The sequence below is a fragment of the Choloepus didactylus genome, chromosome 4, assembly GCF_015220235.1.
Source record: "Choloepus didactylus isolate mChoDid1 chromosome 4, mChoDid1.pri, whole genome shotgun sequence".
In the NCBI taxonomy this organism is placed as follows: domain Eukaryota; kingdom Metazoa; phylum Chordata; class Mammalia; order Pilosa; family Megalonychidae; genus Choloepus; species Choloepus didactylus.
Window position 1 is genome coordinate 102,847,407 of NC_051310.1, and position 15,963 is coordinate 102,863,369.

Genomic DNA, 15,963 nt, shown 5'->3' on the forward strand with positions numbered 1-15,963 from the left:
GTTAAAATCAGTTGGCCTAGATGTAAGGGTCTATTTCTGAACTCTCAGTTCAATTCCATTGGTCTGTATATCCAGATTAGTTTTTTGTTTGTTTTGTTTTGTTAAATGCAATTTTATTGAGATACATTCACACACCATACAGTCAACAGCTCACAGTTTCATTACATAGTTGTCATTCATCACCACAATCAATTTTAAAACATTGTCATTATTCCAAAAAAAAAAGAAATAACAGTAAAAAAGAAAACCCAAAACATATTATACTCCTTAACCCTCCCCCCATTATATATATATATGTTTATATATATATACACACACACATATACATATATATATTATTTTATTACTCCTCTATCCATACACTGGATAAAGGGAATGTCAGTCACAAGGTTTTTACACAGGTTGTTTTTTCATCTGGCAGTTAAAGAGGCCTTGGCTGTTTTGGCTCTGGAATAAACTGTTGTATCTTTGAGAGAAAGTTAGTTTCTCAGACTTAAGCAAAGAGGCTTTTGGAAAATTCTGTTCTGGATGCTGTATATTCTTTATAGTGTTTATGGACCCCTATTATTGGTAGAACTAAAGAGTAGCAGAAAGTGGCATGTCAAATTGAGAATCTTGAAAATGGTAAAAAGGATAGTAAGAAAGAGGTAGAAAATACTTAACCACAATTCTTTAATAAATGTATATTCCTGGGGAATGATTTCTTCCCAGTTAGAATGTCATTACATGGTAACACTGCCCATGAGAACCTGGAATATTGAAAAACTGAATGCTGTGACTCAGGAAAAATGAACTGTTTTTCATCCTATGCCATGTGCGGATCAGATGTCTTCTTTCTTTCAGACCTCATTTGCCCTTATGCCCGCTAGATCTTATTTATTGATTGAACATTGATAAGTAGATAGATGAAAAAATAAATCATTATAAATACATAGGTTTCAAAGTAAAAGAAGGGTTATTGAAAAACACAAATGTTTCATGTCCAATGTTATTCATGCTATACTATTAGGAAGATCTGGTTTTTCCTTTACAAAGTTTTAATAATCAGAATTTTTGAGAGGCATGTATGTGTGCTTTGTAGGCCAACTGCTGATAATAAAAAAAAAATCAGAATAGTTTTTGATCCATAAAGCTTATATTGACAAGAACATAATGTCAGAACTTTTAAGACTAAATCATAAATGGCTAAATGGCAAATTTTATGTTATGTATATTTTACCACAATAATGAAAAAAAAGTAAATCAACTTTTAATATCCTTATTTCTTTATAAACTACCTTTTCTCTGGCTAATGAAGTAAAACCTGAATTAGGCTGTTGACTCCCCCTGCTGGGTAAGAATGGGGAGAAGAGCAGAAAACCTAAATTTTGGACTTGCACAGTCACAGGTTCTGTTAGGACATTGTTATAGCTGAGTAACTGGTATCCTTAAATCCTCATGTGTGGTCTCCACAGGGAGCATTCCCGGCTCGTTTGAAGAAGGTGCTGATCGTGGGAGCACCGATATGGTTCCGAGTGCCCTATTCTATTATCAGCCTCCTGTTGAAGGATAAAGTCCGAGAGAGGGTAAGGCAAACTAGCTTCATCTGATTTGGGAGAAGGCTAGATACACCCCCATCTCTACTGTCACAATTCTTCCAGCTAGTTTTCTACCTTCAAAAAAATGCCTCCCGACTTTCTGCTTCTGTTAGTGTTTCCACTCACGTTCTCTACTCTATTCATTATCAGCTCAGTAAGGCTCTTCTCTCGCTCTGCTATAAACTCCTTGAAATTAGGAGCTGGAGATGGTTTGTCTGGCTCTCCCATTCCACAACACCTTGTGTAAAAAATTTCTGAAGGAATGAGTCCAATGGTTAGCTTAGGGGTGGCTATTACTTCCAAAGTTGAGCCTAGTGCTATGAAGGCTATTAACATTTTTTTCCTCAAACTTTTTATTTTGAAACAATTTCAAGCTTACAGGGCAGTTGCGAAAATAATAGAAAACTCTACAACAAACTCCAGCATACCCCTCCTTCCCCCAGATGTCTAGATCCACCAGTTTTAACATTTTGCCTATCTATCATCTAAATATTTGAGAGTAGGTTGTATACTTCATGCTCATTAAGATATAATACTTCCTGGTACATTTCCAGGATAAGAACAAGGATATTTGCTTATGTAACCACCTTGAGTACAGTTATCAACACTTAACAACTTTTAATATAATTGCATTAGTTGAACTGGTATTTGAACTTGTTCAATTGGAAAAACCATTAAGGTCCCCTTGACCACCAGGGTGAGGGAGAAGAGTTCCTCCCTGATCTCTTTTTTCCTGGTATTTTCGCTTAAAACAAGTCATTGCTCCCTAATTTCAGAATGTGTTGTCCAAAATTATCTTATTTCTATCATAATCCCTTGAGGTTCCAGGACTGAAGGATTATGGTCTCACTTACTGATTGCAGCCCTTGAAAGAAAGGGCATATGAAACATTGTTGTAATGGGTAAGATAATGAAGTTGTTCTTTTGAAATATTACCAGCGATTTTTTTAGTAAGTTATGAGGGTATATGAATATAACAATGCAAATCTTTATAGCTGAGGCAACTTGGATTGGAAAGAGGAAATTGAAGATGTTTATTTCTGTGGAAGCTACTTGAGACTTAGTGACTCAAGGTGAGAGACAGCTTTCCTGAGTAACTCTTTGAGAGAACTCCATAGGCAGGTTCTCACACCTGAATTGTAGGTCATATACAAACATGTATAAACCCAAAATATATAGTGCATCTTTTATAGTCCATGAACTGAGCCCTGGGAATTAAGAGAGAATTAATCCTTACTCTCTAGTTGCTCATGGTCCTGATAGGAAGCACAGACATGTGCAGAGGGCCACAGCTTTGCAGTACACAGAGAAAGGGGACTGACTGGCTTGGGCAGTCAGGAAGGGCTTCACACAAGAGGTGATCTATGAGCTGGTCTTTGAAGAGGCAGAGGAGGAAAGGAGGGCATTCCAGGAAGAGGTGACAGAGTGGCAAGCTTTTAGAAGGAGCAGCATTCCCATTCTACACATATTCCAAGGTTAATTGGTCCAACATGACTGTCCAAGCAGAAAGCAGAATTTAGGTATTATGATTACTTATCTAGCATTTTTTCCTGGGCTGCCCTGCTTCTGGGTGGCTAGTCTTGTCTTATGTTCATAGAAATCTATCTTTTAGAACAACCATACCATGTGAATAAAACACAAACTAATTGGTCTAAAATTGGGTATAGGGGTTGACAAAAATAGCTATTACCTATGCATTCTTAGTGATCAAAAAGGAGAGTACCAATCTGAGATGGTACTGGGAAGCCTTGTTAATAGCATAAACACTTTGTGCACTCTTCCTTCTTCTTAGAAGGTATGTTTCAGGGTCCCTAATTCCAGAAGAGAATTTTATATGCATTCTGGGATATTAGACCTTTGTTTGGGGAAATCCTACAACTTCAATCCCAGGTAGATGATATGTGGTCCACTTCTTTTACTAGTATACCTAGTATTTCAAGTAAATCTCATTCTATTCCCCAAACCTGATTTATGCAGTTATTCTCTGTCTTTCCTATCTTTGACCCCACCCTCACCTCCAGTACTCACATGGTTCTTTCTGGCCTTCAGATTCAGATATTGAAGACATCTGAGGTCACCCAGCACCTGCCCAGGGAGTGCCTTCCGGAAAACCTGGGTGGGTACGTCAAAATTGACCTCGCCAGTTGGAATTTCCAGTTCCTACCCCAGGTGAACGGCCACCCAGATCCCTTCGATGAGATCATCCTGTTCTCCCTCCCTCCTGCCTTAGACTGGGACTCGGTGCATGTTCCAGGTCCCCACGCCATGACCATCCAAGAATTGGTGGACTATGTTAACACCAGACAAAAGCGGGGGATATATGAGGAATACGAAGACATCCGTCGTGAGAACCCTGTTGGCACATTCCACTGTTCCATGTAAGTAGGAAAGGTTTGGGCTAAGGATCAGTTAGGAAGATGCTTCTAGCAGGCCCTGGCAACAGCTCCTTCACACTTCGTTTTCTAAAGGGAGGCTCTTCCTTGTAATGAGGAGCATCTCTAGTTTCTCTCCTCCAACTCAGGACCCCTCTTTACATCCAATCTCTTTCTCAACTGGACAATCTTTTCTCCTGTAGTTCTGAATCAAGGAAATAACCATGAAGCAGGGTCAGGGGGATCTGCTAGGCAGCTCTAAGAGAATGCATACTTGTCCTGAGGATTCCTGACCTTGCTCTGGGTGCTTCTACAATTACTCACTGCTGTGAGGTCCTTGAGATGTCATTTTTATTGTGCTCCGTTCCCTCCCCACCCCTCACCCCCCATTGAAAAGGTGAATTTTGGATCTTCCTTTGGCATCACTTGAACCCGCTGTTGTGTTACTATCAGAGAACCACGTCCCGTCCTATGAGATTTCTCAGTTCTGCCACTTTATTGAATGAGTGCAATCCCCTCCACCCACTTCAGGACCCAGAACCCTCACCAGCTCTAGTCCTCTGCCTTACACCAAGTCCTGTAGAACTACTTATACAGAACAAGTTATGTTTCCCTTGGAATTCTGTAGTATTAAATAGACATCAAAATACTCACTCTTGCTCATGGTTCCCATTGGCCAAGAGGCTTTCCCGCTTTTTGTCTTCTTTCTTACACTGCTGAAAAAATAGAGGTATTTTTTTTTAATTAAACTTTTTATTTTGAGATGAATGTAGATCACCATGCAGTTGTAAAAAATAATACAGACAGTTCCCATGTATCTTTTCCAGAGTTCTCCAATGGCAACATCTTCTAAAACTATAGTGTAATATCATAACCAAGATATTGACATTTTTATAATCTACCAGTATTATTCAGATTTCCCAAGTTTTTCTTTTTGTGTATTTGTATATATTTAGTTCTTTGCAGTTTTATCACATGTGCAGGCTTGTGTATCCACCACCACAGTAAAGACACAGACTAGTTCCATCACCGCAAGAATCCCTCATGTTGCCCTTTTATAATCACTTCTTCCTCCTTCCCACACCCTCCCCGTCCTAACTCTTGGCAACCACTAATTGTTCTCCAATCAAATAATTTTTTCATTTCAAGAATTACTATATAAATACAGTATGTAACCTTTTGAGATTGGCTTTTTTAACTCAACATAATTACATGGAGATTGACCCAAGTTGTTGAATGTATCAATAGTTCATTCCTTTTTATTGCTGAGTAGTGTTCTGTGGTATGGATGTACTCCCGTTTGTTTAACCAGTTTGTTCAGGGACATCTGGGTGTTTTCAGTTTTTGGCTATTACATAAAACTGTTATGAACGTTTGTGTCCAGGTTTTGTGTGAACCTGAAATTTATCCATTTCTCTGACATAAATGTCCACAAGTATTATTGTTAGGTCATTTGGTAATTGTATGTTTAGTTTTCTAAGAAACTGCCCAACTGTTTTCTAGAGTGTCTGTCCCACTCTACATTCTTAACCAGCATTTGTTTCTTTGCATCCTCACCAGCAATTCGGTGTCATATTTTTTTATTTTAGCTATTCTGATAGGTGCATAATAATACCTCATTGTGGTTTTAATCTCCATTTTCCTAATGGCCAGTGATGTTGAACATTTTTTCATGTGCTCATTTCTATCTGTATATCCTTGTTGGTGAAATGTCTTTTGCCCATTTTCTAAATGGATTTTTTTCTGACGAAATTTGAGAGTTCTTAAATATTCTAAAGATTGGTTCTTCATTGGATATGTGATTTGTGAATATTTCCTTCCAGTCTGTAGTTTGTTTTTTTTATAGAATCCCACTTAGCTCTGCAGCACATTGATATATATAAATAAAAAAAATAGGGTCTTTTGTGAAGCACAAATTTTTAATTTTGATTAAGCCCAGTTTATCAGTTTTTCCTTTTATGGATCATACTTTTGGTGTCAAGTCTAAGAACGCTTTGTCTAGCCCTAGATTCTGAAGATTTTCTCCTGTTTTTTTTTTCCTGAAAGTTTTATAGTTTCATATTTTACATTAAAGTTCATGATCCATTTTGAGTTATTTTTGTATAAGGTGTAAGGTTGCAGTTGATGTTCACTTTTTTTTTTTTATTCACTGTTTTTTTTTTTTTATCTTCATTTTATTGAGATATATTCACAGACCACGCAGTCATACAAAACAATGATGTTCACTTTTGTTGCCTATGGATGTCTGTTGAAAAGGGGATTCTTTCTCCAAGGAATTGCTTTTGCAGCTTTGTCAAAAATCAGCTGGGCATATTTGTGTGGGAAGGGGGGCATTTTAAAAAATATTGTAAAGTACAGAGTGTAATATAACAAACAACTATGTTCCTATGACCAGAATTGACACTGACAGTTGTTAATATTTTGGCCATATTTGGTTCAAGATTTTTTTTTTTTATTATATGTAGGAAATAATTCATTATAAAGGTGAAATCCCTTCTAATCCTCACTCTAATTCTTCCCACTCCCCAGAAGCAGCCACTAGTATAAATATGATGTTTCTGTACAGTCCATTTGTTTATACCTTTTACATATACATGTCTGCCCATGAACTTTATAGATTCTTTTATATGGGTGGTCTTTGTAAATATTTTTTCTTGTTGATCACTAATACATGCAAATAATTTTTTAAAAAATAAACAGTACCGAAGAAAAATGCAACAAAATAAATAGCAATTTCTAGTCTTACCTTAATTCCACTTCCTGTAGTCATACATTTTTAACTCTTGTAGCTGTTTCTTATATTTATTGCATAATTAAAGTGCTTGTAATATTCTTTAATGTAATGTATGGTAGGTAAGCAGTTAGCTCTTTTTTTCTTGTTCATCTTTTTTTTTTTTTTTGCATCTTTTTTTATTGCATTTTTTATTGTAAACTTTAACGTATGTACATAACAGTGATAACTTTCAAAGTACGATTTAAGCAGTGGTTAGAGAGAAAATTTCAAAGAATGTCATGGGTCACAGTTCCACACTTAAGCTATTTCCATCATTGTAAAATATAGCATACATACAGAAATATGTTAACTTTCGATGTACAGCTCAACAACCAGTTATATAGGTAATTTCAAAATTTATTATGGGTTACAGTCCACAGTTTCAGTTCTTTCCTTATTATGCAGTATAGGGTATATATAGAAAGGTAAAGACTTTCAATTCAATGAGTAGTCATACAGCAAATTTCAAAGGATGTTGTAGGTTACAGTTCCACCATGTCATTTACCTCCTTCCAGCTATTCCAACACCCCAGCATCTAAAAATATATGTATATGTTTATATAAAGTTTTAGTAGTCATAGACCTTTGTTAAATCTTATCTTGTTTGTTGCCACCCCTTAATCCATTTCTCCATTTCCAGGGGTGTCTAGGCAGTGAGCACCCCAACTTGTTCATATTGAAAGGGGGTGTCAACAGCATGGGGAAGGGGGTTGCATCTGATTGTTGTTCTTAAAGAGGCTGTTGCCTTTGGGTTTTAGGACTTGTCTGGCATAGGAACACTCTGGTGGATTTAAGTTTCTGAGAGAGAAAACTTAGTGAGTGAATCTTTTATAGAATCTAGGTAGGGACCTAGGTATTTGGGGACTACTTTTGGTAAGGGCATGGCATACTGTGGCCATTTGGGATGTCTAGCTGGAAGCAGTTAGCTGTTATATCTCCACTTCCTGGTTGACTATTTTATGTCACTGTTTTTTATTTACTTAGTAGTCAGTATTTGTATTATTATTTGTGTATATATATATCTCTATGTATATCTATATATATTTTTAACTACAGAGCTAAGTGGAATTCTGTGAAATGATCAAATATATTACATTTCATGACTTTCATGTTTTGTTTCTTTTCAAGTTTACCTAATTTTTCCATTTTCTTTAGTTTTCTATGTACCTATCCTTTTTTTTTCCATATGCTTTATCACATTTATTTAGACTATCATTTTTATTTTCCAACTGGTCAAATATATCAGATAATTAATTGATTCCATTTTTTCCCTGGACACCTTACTTCCAGAACTCTTTGGTCTTTTGCTCCAGTCCAGCCCATGGTTATTTGTTCTCTAGGCCTGCTCCTCTTCTTTCATTCTAAGACTTGCGCATTCCTTGTTCTTTTATTGGATCCTGTTTCCTGGGTGCCATATTTTCTTCTTTCTTTACTTATATTTCATTTTCCTAGAGCATAGAATTCTTGGTTGGAAATAATTTTTATCTTAGAATTTTTAATGCAATGCCCTTCTGATTGCTAGAGGTGTTACTGAATAGTTCAATGTTACGTCATTCTTACTTTGAGCATTTACTCAAACCTTTGTAAATGCTCTGGTATTTGTTTTTCCTTCTCTGGACACTTTTAGCTAGTCTCTTTAACTTTTTGTTTAAAAATTTCACAATGATGTGCTTTGGTATGGGTCATATTTTCATTGTGTTGGGTGCTTGATGGATTCTTTTCATCTGAAGACTTGTGTTCTTCAATTCTAGGAAATGTTTTTACATTTTATTTTCATAGTTTCTTTTCTTGCATTATGTCATTTCTCTCAGTGGAATTCCTTTCAGTCTGGTTGAATCTCCCAGCTCAGGAGTTGACAATTTTCCCTAAAGGGCAAGATAGTAAATCTTTTACGTTTATGGTCCTTACAGTCTCTGTTGCAAGTATTCAACTCTGCCATTACAGTATGACAGCAGCCATAGATGATACATAAGTGAATGGGGTGGCTGTGTTCCAATAAAACCAATAAAACTTTATTTACAAAAACAGGTGCCCAGATTGTGGTTTGTTGAATCTTGATTTCTTAACTTTTCTCTTATTTTTCATTACTTTGGCTTTTTATTTTATGTTCTGGGAAATTTCTTCAACTTTTTCTTTTATCTCGTCTATTCAAATTCTTTTTCAGATGTCATTTTTTTTATTAAATTCAGTTTTATTGAAATACATTCACACACCATACAATCATCCATGATATACATACAATCCACTGTCCACAGTATGATAACATAGTTATGCGTTCATCACCATAATCTATCTCTGAACATTTTCCTTACATCAGAAAGAACCAGAACAAGAATAAAAAATAAAAGTGAAAAAAGAACACCCAAATCATCCCCCCATCCCACCCCATTTGTCCTTTAGTTTTTATCCCCATTCCTCCACTCATCCATACACTAGATAAAGGGGGTGTGATCCACAAGGTCTTCACAATCACACTGTCACCCCTTGTAATCTACATTATTATATAATTGTCTTCAGGAGTCCAGACTGCTGGGTTGGAGTTTGGTAGTTTCAGGTATTTACTTCTAGCTATTCCAATATATTAAAGCCTAAGAGGTGTTATCTATATAGTGCGTAAGAATTTCCACCAGAGTGACCTCTTGACACCATTTGGAATCTCTCAGCCACTGAAACTATTTCGTCTCATTTTGCATCCCCCTTTTGGTCAAGAAGATACTCTCAGTCCCACGATGCCGAGTCCACATTCATCCCTGGGAGTCATACTCTGCATTGCCAGGGAGATTTACACCCCTGGGAGTCGGGTCCCACGTAGGGGGGAGGGCAGCGAGTTCACCTGTCGAGATGGCTCAGTTAGAGAGAGGGCCACATTTCAGATATCATTTTTAATTTCCAAGAGCCTTCTCTGATTTTTCCTTTTTCATAGCATACTATTTTTGTTTTTTTTATAGAGTGTCTTCTCTTTTCTTCCTTTTAGAAGTCATTTTCTCTTATTGGCTCTCTTTTGTGCTTTTTTCCCTGTGTATTTGAGTTGATCTGGAGATCCTTGGCTGCTAATTCACACTTAGGAATAAGACCCTTAAAAGCTGTTTGGAACTGCTGTTTGCATGAATGAGCTTCAAATTAGCATGATCAGATAGCAGTCTAACCTTGTTGGTGGTATACCTCAATTGACAGAATTTTTTTATCTTGGGCTATTCACTTTCTCCAGAGAAAAATTCTCTAGTTCTTGCCTGGTGTAAGTCCAACCAAGCCAGATATGAGGGTGGGACGGGTCAGGGGAATGGAACAGAGAGTCTTATTAATCATATAGATTTTCACTTACTCTGCTGTTTTTAGCCCTATACCTCACCTTGCCTTTGAAGGTGTGGGATTTCTGACGGTGAATCATTATGCCTGGGTAGCATCTGAAATACTACAACTTGGACGTGCACTGGCTGGCCTTCTTGCTGCCCGAGTTTGCCCATAAGGCCCTGAACAATGTGGGCTGAGCCCAGGTGCTACCGCTACTGCCACCCGGGAACCTCAGACCAGGAGCCTCCAAGGTGCTGGGCCCACCTGCCCTGGACAGGACCCTCTGCTGGCTTTCGACCACCAACCAAATGTTAACAGGCCCTCAAATGCTGCCAGCCTGCCCTGCTGGGAGACTGTCTTTGAGGCATCCAGCTTCCAAGCTTCTACCAGCTGTGTACAGCACCATCTCTGCCTTCTGTCTCCCCCTACTCAACAAACATGTATTTATAGCAAAGTTCTAAATCTTATGTCCCCGACCTTGACTGGGCCCAAGTAGGGCCCTCTCTACATAACTCTGGGCCGGTCCTTGACCTCTGTGGCACAAAAAAACACAGCAGTGATCAAATGGGACTCAGTTCTGTCCTGAAAAAAAAAAAAACTTAAGTGATATGGAACTATATAGACCAGAGAGAGAAGAGCTCTCATGTCTCCACCCCCAGCGGTATTCGACTCCCACCTTTGCACTACCAGACTTGGTACATAAACACTATCCCCAATTTTTCTTTATTCTAGCATGTTGTTTCATTTCCTTCAGGTCTCCAGGAAACCTAGAGAAGAATCGCTATGGGGATGTACCCTGCCTGGACCAGACTAGAGTGAAGCTGACAAAACGAAGTGGCCACACTCAGGTAGACAGAAAAATGCCATCTTTTCAGGACCAATGAGGAAAATTTAAGCCTATTCCAAAGTGAAACTTACTAATATTGTCGTAGAAAGAGCATAAACTCTGAAGCAAGAAAGACAAGGTTTGAGTTCCACTTTTACTGTGTACTCGTCTATGACCATAGGCAGTTCCTAAACACCTAAGTCAACTTACTTTATGCAAATGCTGATAGCCCAAGGTCTGGCATGTTGTTAGTGTTCAATACATGTCAAGTTATTTCTTAGTCTTTTGTTACGAAATCATGGCCGTATAGTCCAACTCAGTTTGTGACTGTATATGCATCAATATAAGGCAGGTCTGATTATAATGACCTCTAATTTTTCCATCTACAAGATCTGAAAAAAATTTTGGATAGCTATTGTATATGTAAATGTATACAGATAGAGATGAAGTGGTCAAATGACTATAATACTGGATGTATTGATTTGATTATTTCTTTACATACTAAAAATCACATGTTATATATTGATATAGACATTTAGTGAAAATTTTATTCAAACTCTTCACACGCTCCTTTAACATCAGTATCTTTGTCATCATTGGAACCACTTTTTGAGTTGCTCTAATTCAGTTTTCCAGAGTTCATCATCTTTATTTCCTTTTAAGTGCAAGGAATGTTCACTGGAAAATTTATCTTAAACCATAAAAATCTATCAGTATAACATTAGGACAGTTGTTTCTTTTCATTCATCCTGCATTTCATGCATCTACTATAACATGATCATTCACTTATTCCTTTATAAAGTGCTCTTTAATATAACTTGTTTACAGCGACATCCAATACTTGGAATTTTGAGATCTATGACTAAATAGGTGTTAAATTTCTTCTTTTTCCTTCTGATACACCAATTCTGTCTGGTGAACTGTATAACCATTAAGAAAACAGTATTGATTGAGGGTGTTATTCAAAGTAAAATAATTTAAAAATTACCCCTTTAACATGACACATGGTAGAGGCACTTGTTATAAAAGGTTATTTTTCTCTTCCTGGGGGATAATTTTTAGAAAAATTATTACCTCGTATTTGGGTATGCATGGTACGTAGGTTGGGACCCTAGGATCATGGTTTCAAACTCTCTTGATCCCACTGTTTCAAGCATCTTAACTGAATTCACAGTCCTATTTAGGACCCTTATGGAGGGTTTTCCTGCAGGAACATTGGCTAAGGGTCTGGCTGGTTATGGGCAAAATCATCAATATTACTGAGATCACCACAGGATATGCTCTGAAAGAGGGGAGTATAATGGTTCAGGTGGGGCTGTGGAATCAGGGATATCTGTTTTTATCTGTTTGTGTACTGCTCTGTGTCTTATATCTGGAACAGTGCCTGTCATGTATCAGGCACTCAGTAAATATTGGAATGAATGAGTAAATCCCAGTGTACCAAGAGACTATTCTTGTCACCCTGTAGTTAATCTGTCATCACCTGAGTTGTAGTCTCTCTCATTACTGCAAACATTGGCAGAGTATTAATTTCCACAGTAAATGGAGGATTCCGGTTTAGTGGTAAATTGTTCACCAGATTTGCTCCTGGAATTTTAGAGCTATTAGTCACAGTTTCTATTGAACATGGTCCGTAACATACTGTACTTGGTTATCCCTGCTGTTTCAATTTGCCCCAAATCTAAACTTTATCTCTGAGGTCATTTTCAGTTTTAATTTTTGATGATTCTTCTGAAATTGCTGATTTTAACTCTCAGTGCTCTCAGAGTCAAGGATGCTGAAAAGCTGATATCTTTAGTTATAAAGAAATGATAAGTCTTCTTTAAAGAGGTGACATTTCTTTTTAAAGTATGAAGATAGCTCCTGGGATCATAGCTTATAAGTTACTTACTTATCATAGTAGTGTTGACTGGCACATAGCAGGTAAATTCAGTGTACTTTGCTATGCCTTCTCCTGGGTCCTGGGTGGGTATGCCGCTTGAGGTTGCTGGGCTGAGCAGAAGATGGGCTTTGACTGACCATGGGAGGGCGCTGCTGTGGCTGGGAGTGAGTAAAGCTTTAACTTGTGGGTCTGCTGCAGGTGGGTAGTCAGGTAGCTCAAAGAGGTTGTCCATGTCACAGTAGAACATTAGTAGTAAGAGGTCAGTACTGTCTGCTGTGGGAGGAGAGAAGAGCAGGAAACTCTTGACTAAATAATTAGTGGACTGATAAGTCAGTAAACTGACTGGCTAATAAACACATATCCAAGTAACATAGTTTTGACCATGAGGTGAAAATGTCTTCTGAGTGTGGCTGTGGGGTATTGACGATTCATACTATTTGCCACATGAGGGAACCCAGTGGATAGTCACTGTGAACGTAAGTGGAATCCCACAATATGTAGCCTTTTGTCTCTGGCCTCTTTCACTTAGCATCATGTTTCCAAAGTACGTCCATGTTGTAGCATGCATTAGAACATCATTCCTTCTTATTGCAGAATCATATTCCATTGTTATGCACATACCACATTTTATTTACCCATTCATCAGCTGATAGACGTGTGGGTTTTTTCTACTTTTTGGCTATTATGAATAATGCTGATATGAATATTCGTACAGTTTTTTGTATGGACATAGGTTTTCAGTTGTCTGGGGAATGCCTAGTAGTAGAATTGTTTGTCATGTGGCAATTCTGTGTTTAACCCTTTGAGGAACTGCCAGAAGGTTGTCCAAAGTGTTACATCATTTTACATTCCCACTAGCAGCATAAGAGGGCTCCAGTTTCTCCATATCTTTGCCATTACTTGTTATTATGTCTTTGATTATAGCCATCCTAGTGGGTGTGAAGCGGCATCTCAGTGTGGCTATATTTCCATGATGGCTAATGATGTTGAGCATCGTTTCATGTGTTTCTTGCCCATTTGTGTATCTTCTTTGGAGAAATGTCTATTCAGATCCTTTGCCTGTTTTTATATTGGCTTGTCTGTATTGAGGTGTTTTTTTAAATATTCTATGTACAAGTCCTTATCAGCTATATGCTTTATAAATATTTTCTCCCATTTTGGGGGTTGCTTTTTCACTTTCTTTGTGGTGTCCTTTGAAGCACAAAAGTTTTTATTTTGATGAAGTCCAATTTAAGTATTTTTTCTTTTTTAAACCTTATTTATCAAAAATTAAAAAACTTTTCAAACAAAACAAAGGAATAAGAAAAACAGATAATCTAAAATAACTACATTGCTTCCAACATGTTCCTGCCATACCTCAAGAAAATTAACCAACCATAGTCATTCCTGAGCATTCACATATCATTAAGGTTACCCTCAATAACTTACCTGTTCTTGTTAGACTATTGTTCCCCCTTCACTAGTTGCTGTCTATCTCTAGGTCCCCTACATTCTATAATATAAAACACTTATTTTACATTTTTCACAGAGTTCACATTAGTGGTAACATACAATATCTCTCTTTTTGTGTCTGGCTTATTTCACTCAGCATTATGTCTTCAAGGTTCATCCATGTTGTCATATGTTTGTATTTTTTCTTACGGTGCTTATGCTTTTGGTGTCATATCTAAGACAGCTTTGCCTAACAGGGTCACAAAGATTTACTCATATATTTTGTTTAAAGACTTTTATAGTTTTAGCTCTTACATTTAGGCCTGTGATCCATTTTGAGTTAATTTTGCATATGTTTTGAGGGAAGGGACCAACTTCATTTTCTGCCTATGGATACATAGTTGACCCAGCACCATTTGTTGAAGTCAGGTTTTCAACTGACCCTTTCACTCCTCACTTTCTGCCTGACAAGAAGAGATTATCCCCACCTTGAGTTATATTTACCCAATACATAATTTTCCCACCCAAATGATGTATTCCATGCAGGTACAATTCCATGCAGGTACGATGATGTCTCCTATTTTTATCTTTAGACAGATTACATTAATGCCAGTTTCATGGATGGTTACAAACAGAAGAATGCTTACATTGGTACACAAGGTAAGCTGGTCTGCCCCTCACAAATTGGTTTTATGCCTGGAATTTCTTTCACTGGATGATGGCATAATTTATAAAAGAAATGGTAACTTGAGGTGGTGATGTAGCCACTAGATCCTGGTATTTTGTAAGGATTGGGAATTATTGAGGAAGGTAGCTGAAAAGTACAGGGTTTCTGTATCACATGTGCCTGGAAATTCATTGCATAGGATAAACTGGAGATTTAGACACACAACATGCTGCCTTCAAGTTTTTGGATTTTGTCTTAGTATTGCCAGTACAAGTGAGTAGGGCATTAGAACTCACTGGCCAGTGTAGGAGGCCAGGAATGGCAGTGGGACATATAATATAAAATCTGGAAGCTGTCTTCTCTGCACTCTCTCCCTCTTCCTCAAACAACTCCTGTGTTCAATCCAGGAATGGATGTTCCTTTCCTAGAGGTCTTTGCTGCCCCCTTACTGTCACTGAGCATAACCAGCAGTTTTCTGACATGGACAATCTGTGCTAGGTCTGACAATGAAGTACTGGATTCTAAGAGGCTTTCCGGTTGAGTTTCTATAAATGCTTCTATGGGCTTCTATGCCCTTCCTGACCTGACCTCTTCTCATCTGAAGGAGAATACCAGGTCTTCTTCTCCAAAGAGGAAGAGAAGAAATCACAACACTGGAGAACACAGTGGTCCTACCATATGGGCTTGCGGCCCTTTGACCTTTGCAGAGCATGGCCAATGAGAGATCTGGCAGATATCACCTTAACCAAGTGATTAAACTTGGTGTGGTAGTTTGGAGCTGTTATGTACCCCAGAAAAGGCCATGTTCTTTTAATTCATTCCTGTGGGTGCAGACCTATTGTGGCTGGGACCTTTTGGTTAGGTTATTTCAACTGAGATGTGACCCAGCCCATTCAAGGTGGGTCTTAATCCTTTTACTAGAGTCCTTTATGAGAGGATAAAGAACAGAAAAATCCCAGAGAGCTTAGAGAGAAAAGCCCTGGAGAAGCAAAGAAAGGACCTACAGAGGAAGCCACTGGGACCAGAACCTGAAAGCAAGCAGACCTGGCAGCAAAGGACCAGCAGACGCTGGCCATGTGCCTTCCCATGTGACAGAGGTGTCCCAAATGCCAGTTGCTTGTCTTTGGAGTCCAGGTATCATCCT

The 15,963-nt window shown here is 37.9% G+C and overlaps 1 protein-coding gene across 2 annotated transcripts in view; it reads left to right on the forward strand.

The window, feature by feature from the left end:
* Positions 1 to 15,963, forward strand: part of PTPN9 (protein tyrosine phosphatase non-receptor type 9) — a 104,518-nt gene that overhangs the window by 65,004 nt on the left and 23,551 nt on the right. Inside the window, exons 6-10 of one of the 2 annotated variants that reach the window (XM_037833352.1) lie at positions 1,455 to 1,565; positions 3,627 to 3,693; positions 3,808 to 3,955; positions 10,768 to 10,861; positions 14,746 to 14,812. In XM_037833352.1, coding sequence (XP_037689280.1) covers positions 1,455 to 1,565; positions 3,627 to 3,693; positions 3,808 to 3,955; positions 10,768 to 10,861; positions 14,746 to 14,812 — 487 coding nt within the window. Of the gene's footprint in view, positions 1 to 1,454; positions 1,566 to 3,626; positions 3,956 to 10,767; positions 10,862 to 14,745; positions 14,813 to 15,963 lie in introns of both variants that reach the window. The other variant, XM_037833351.1, reaches the window with a different exon arrangement.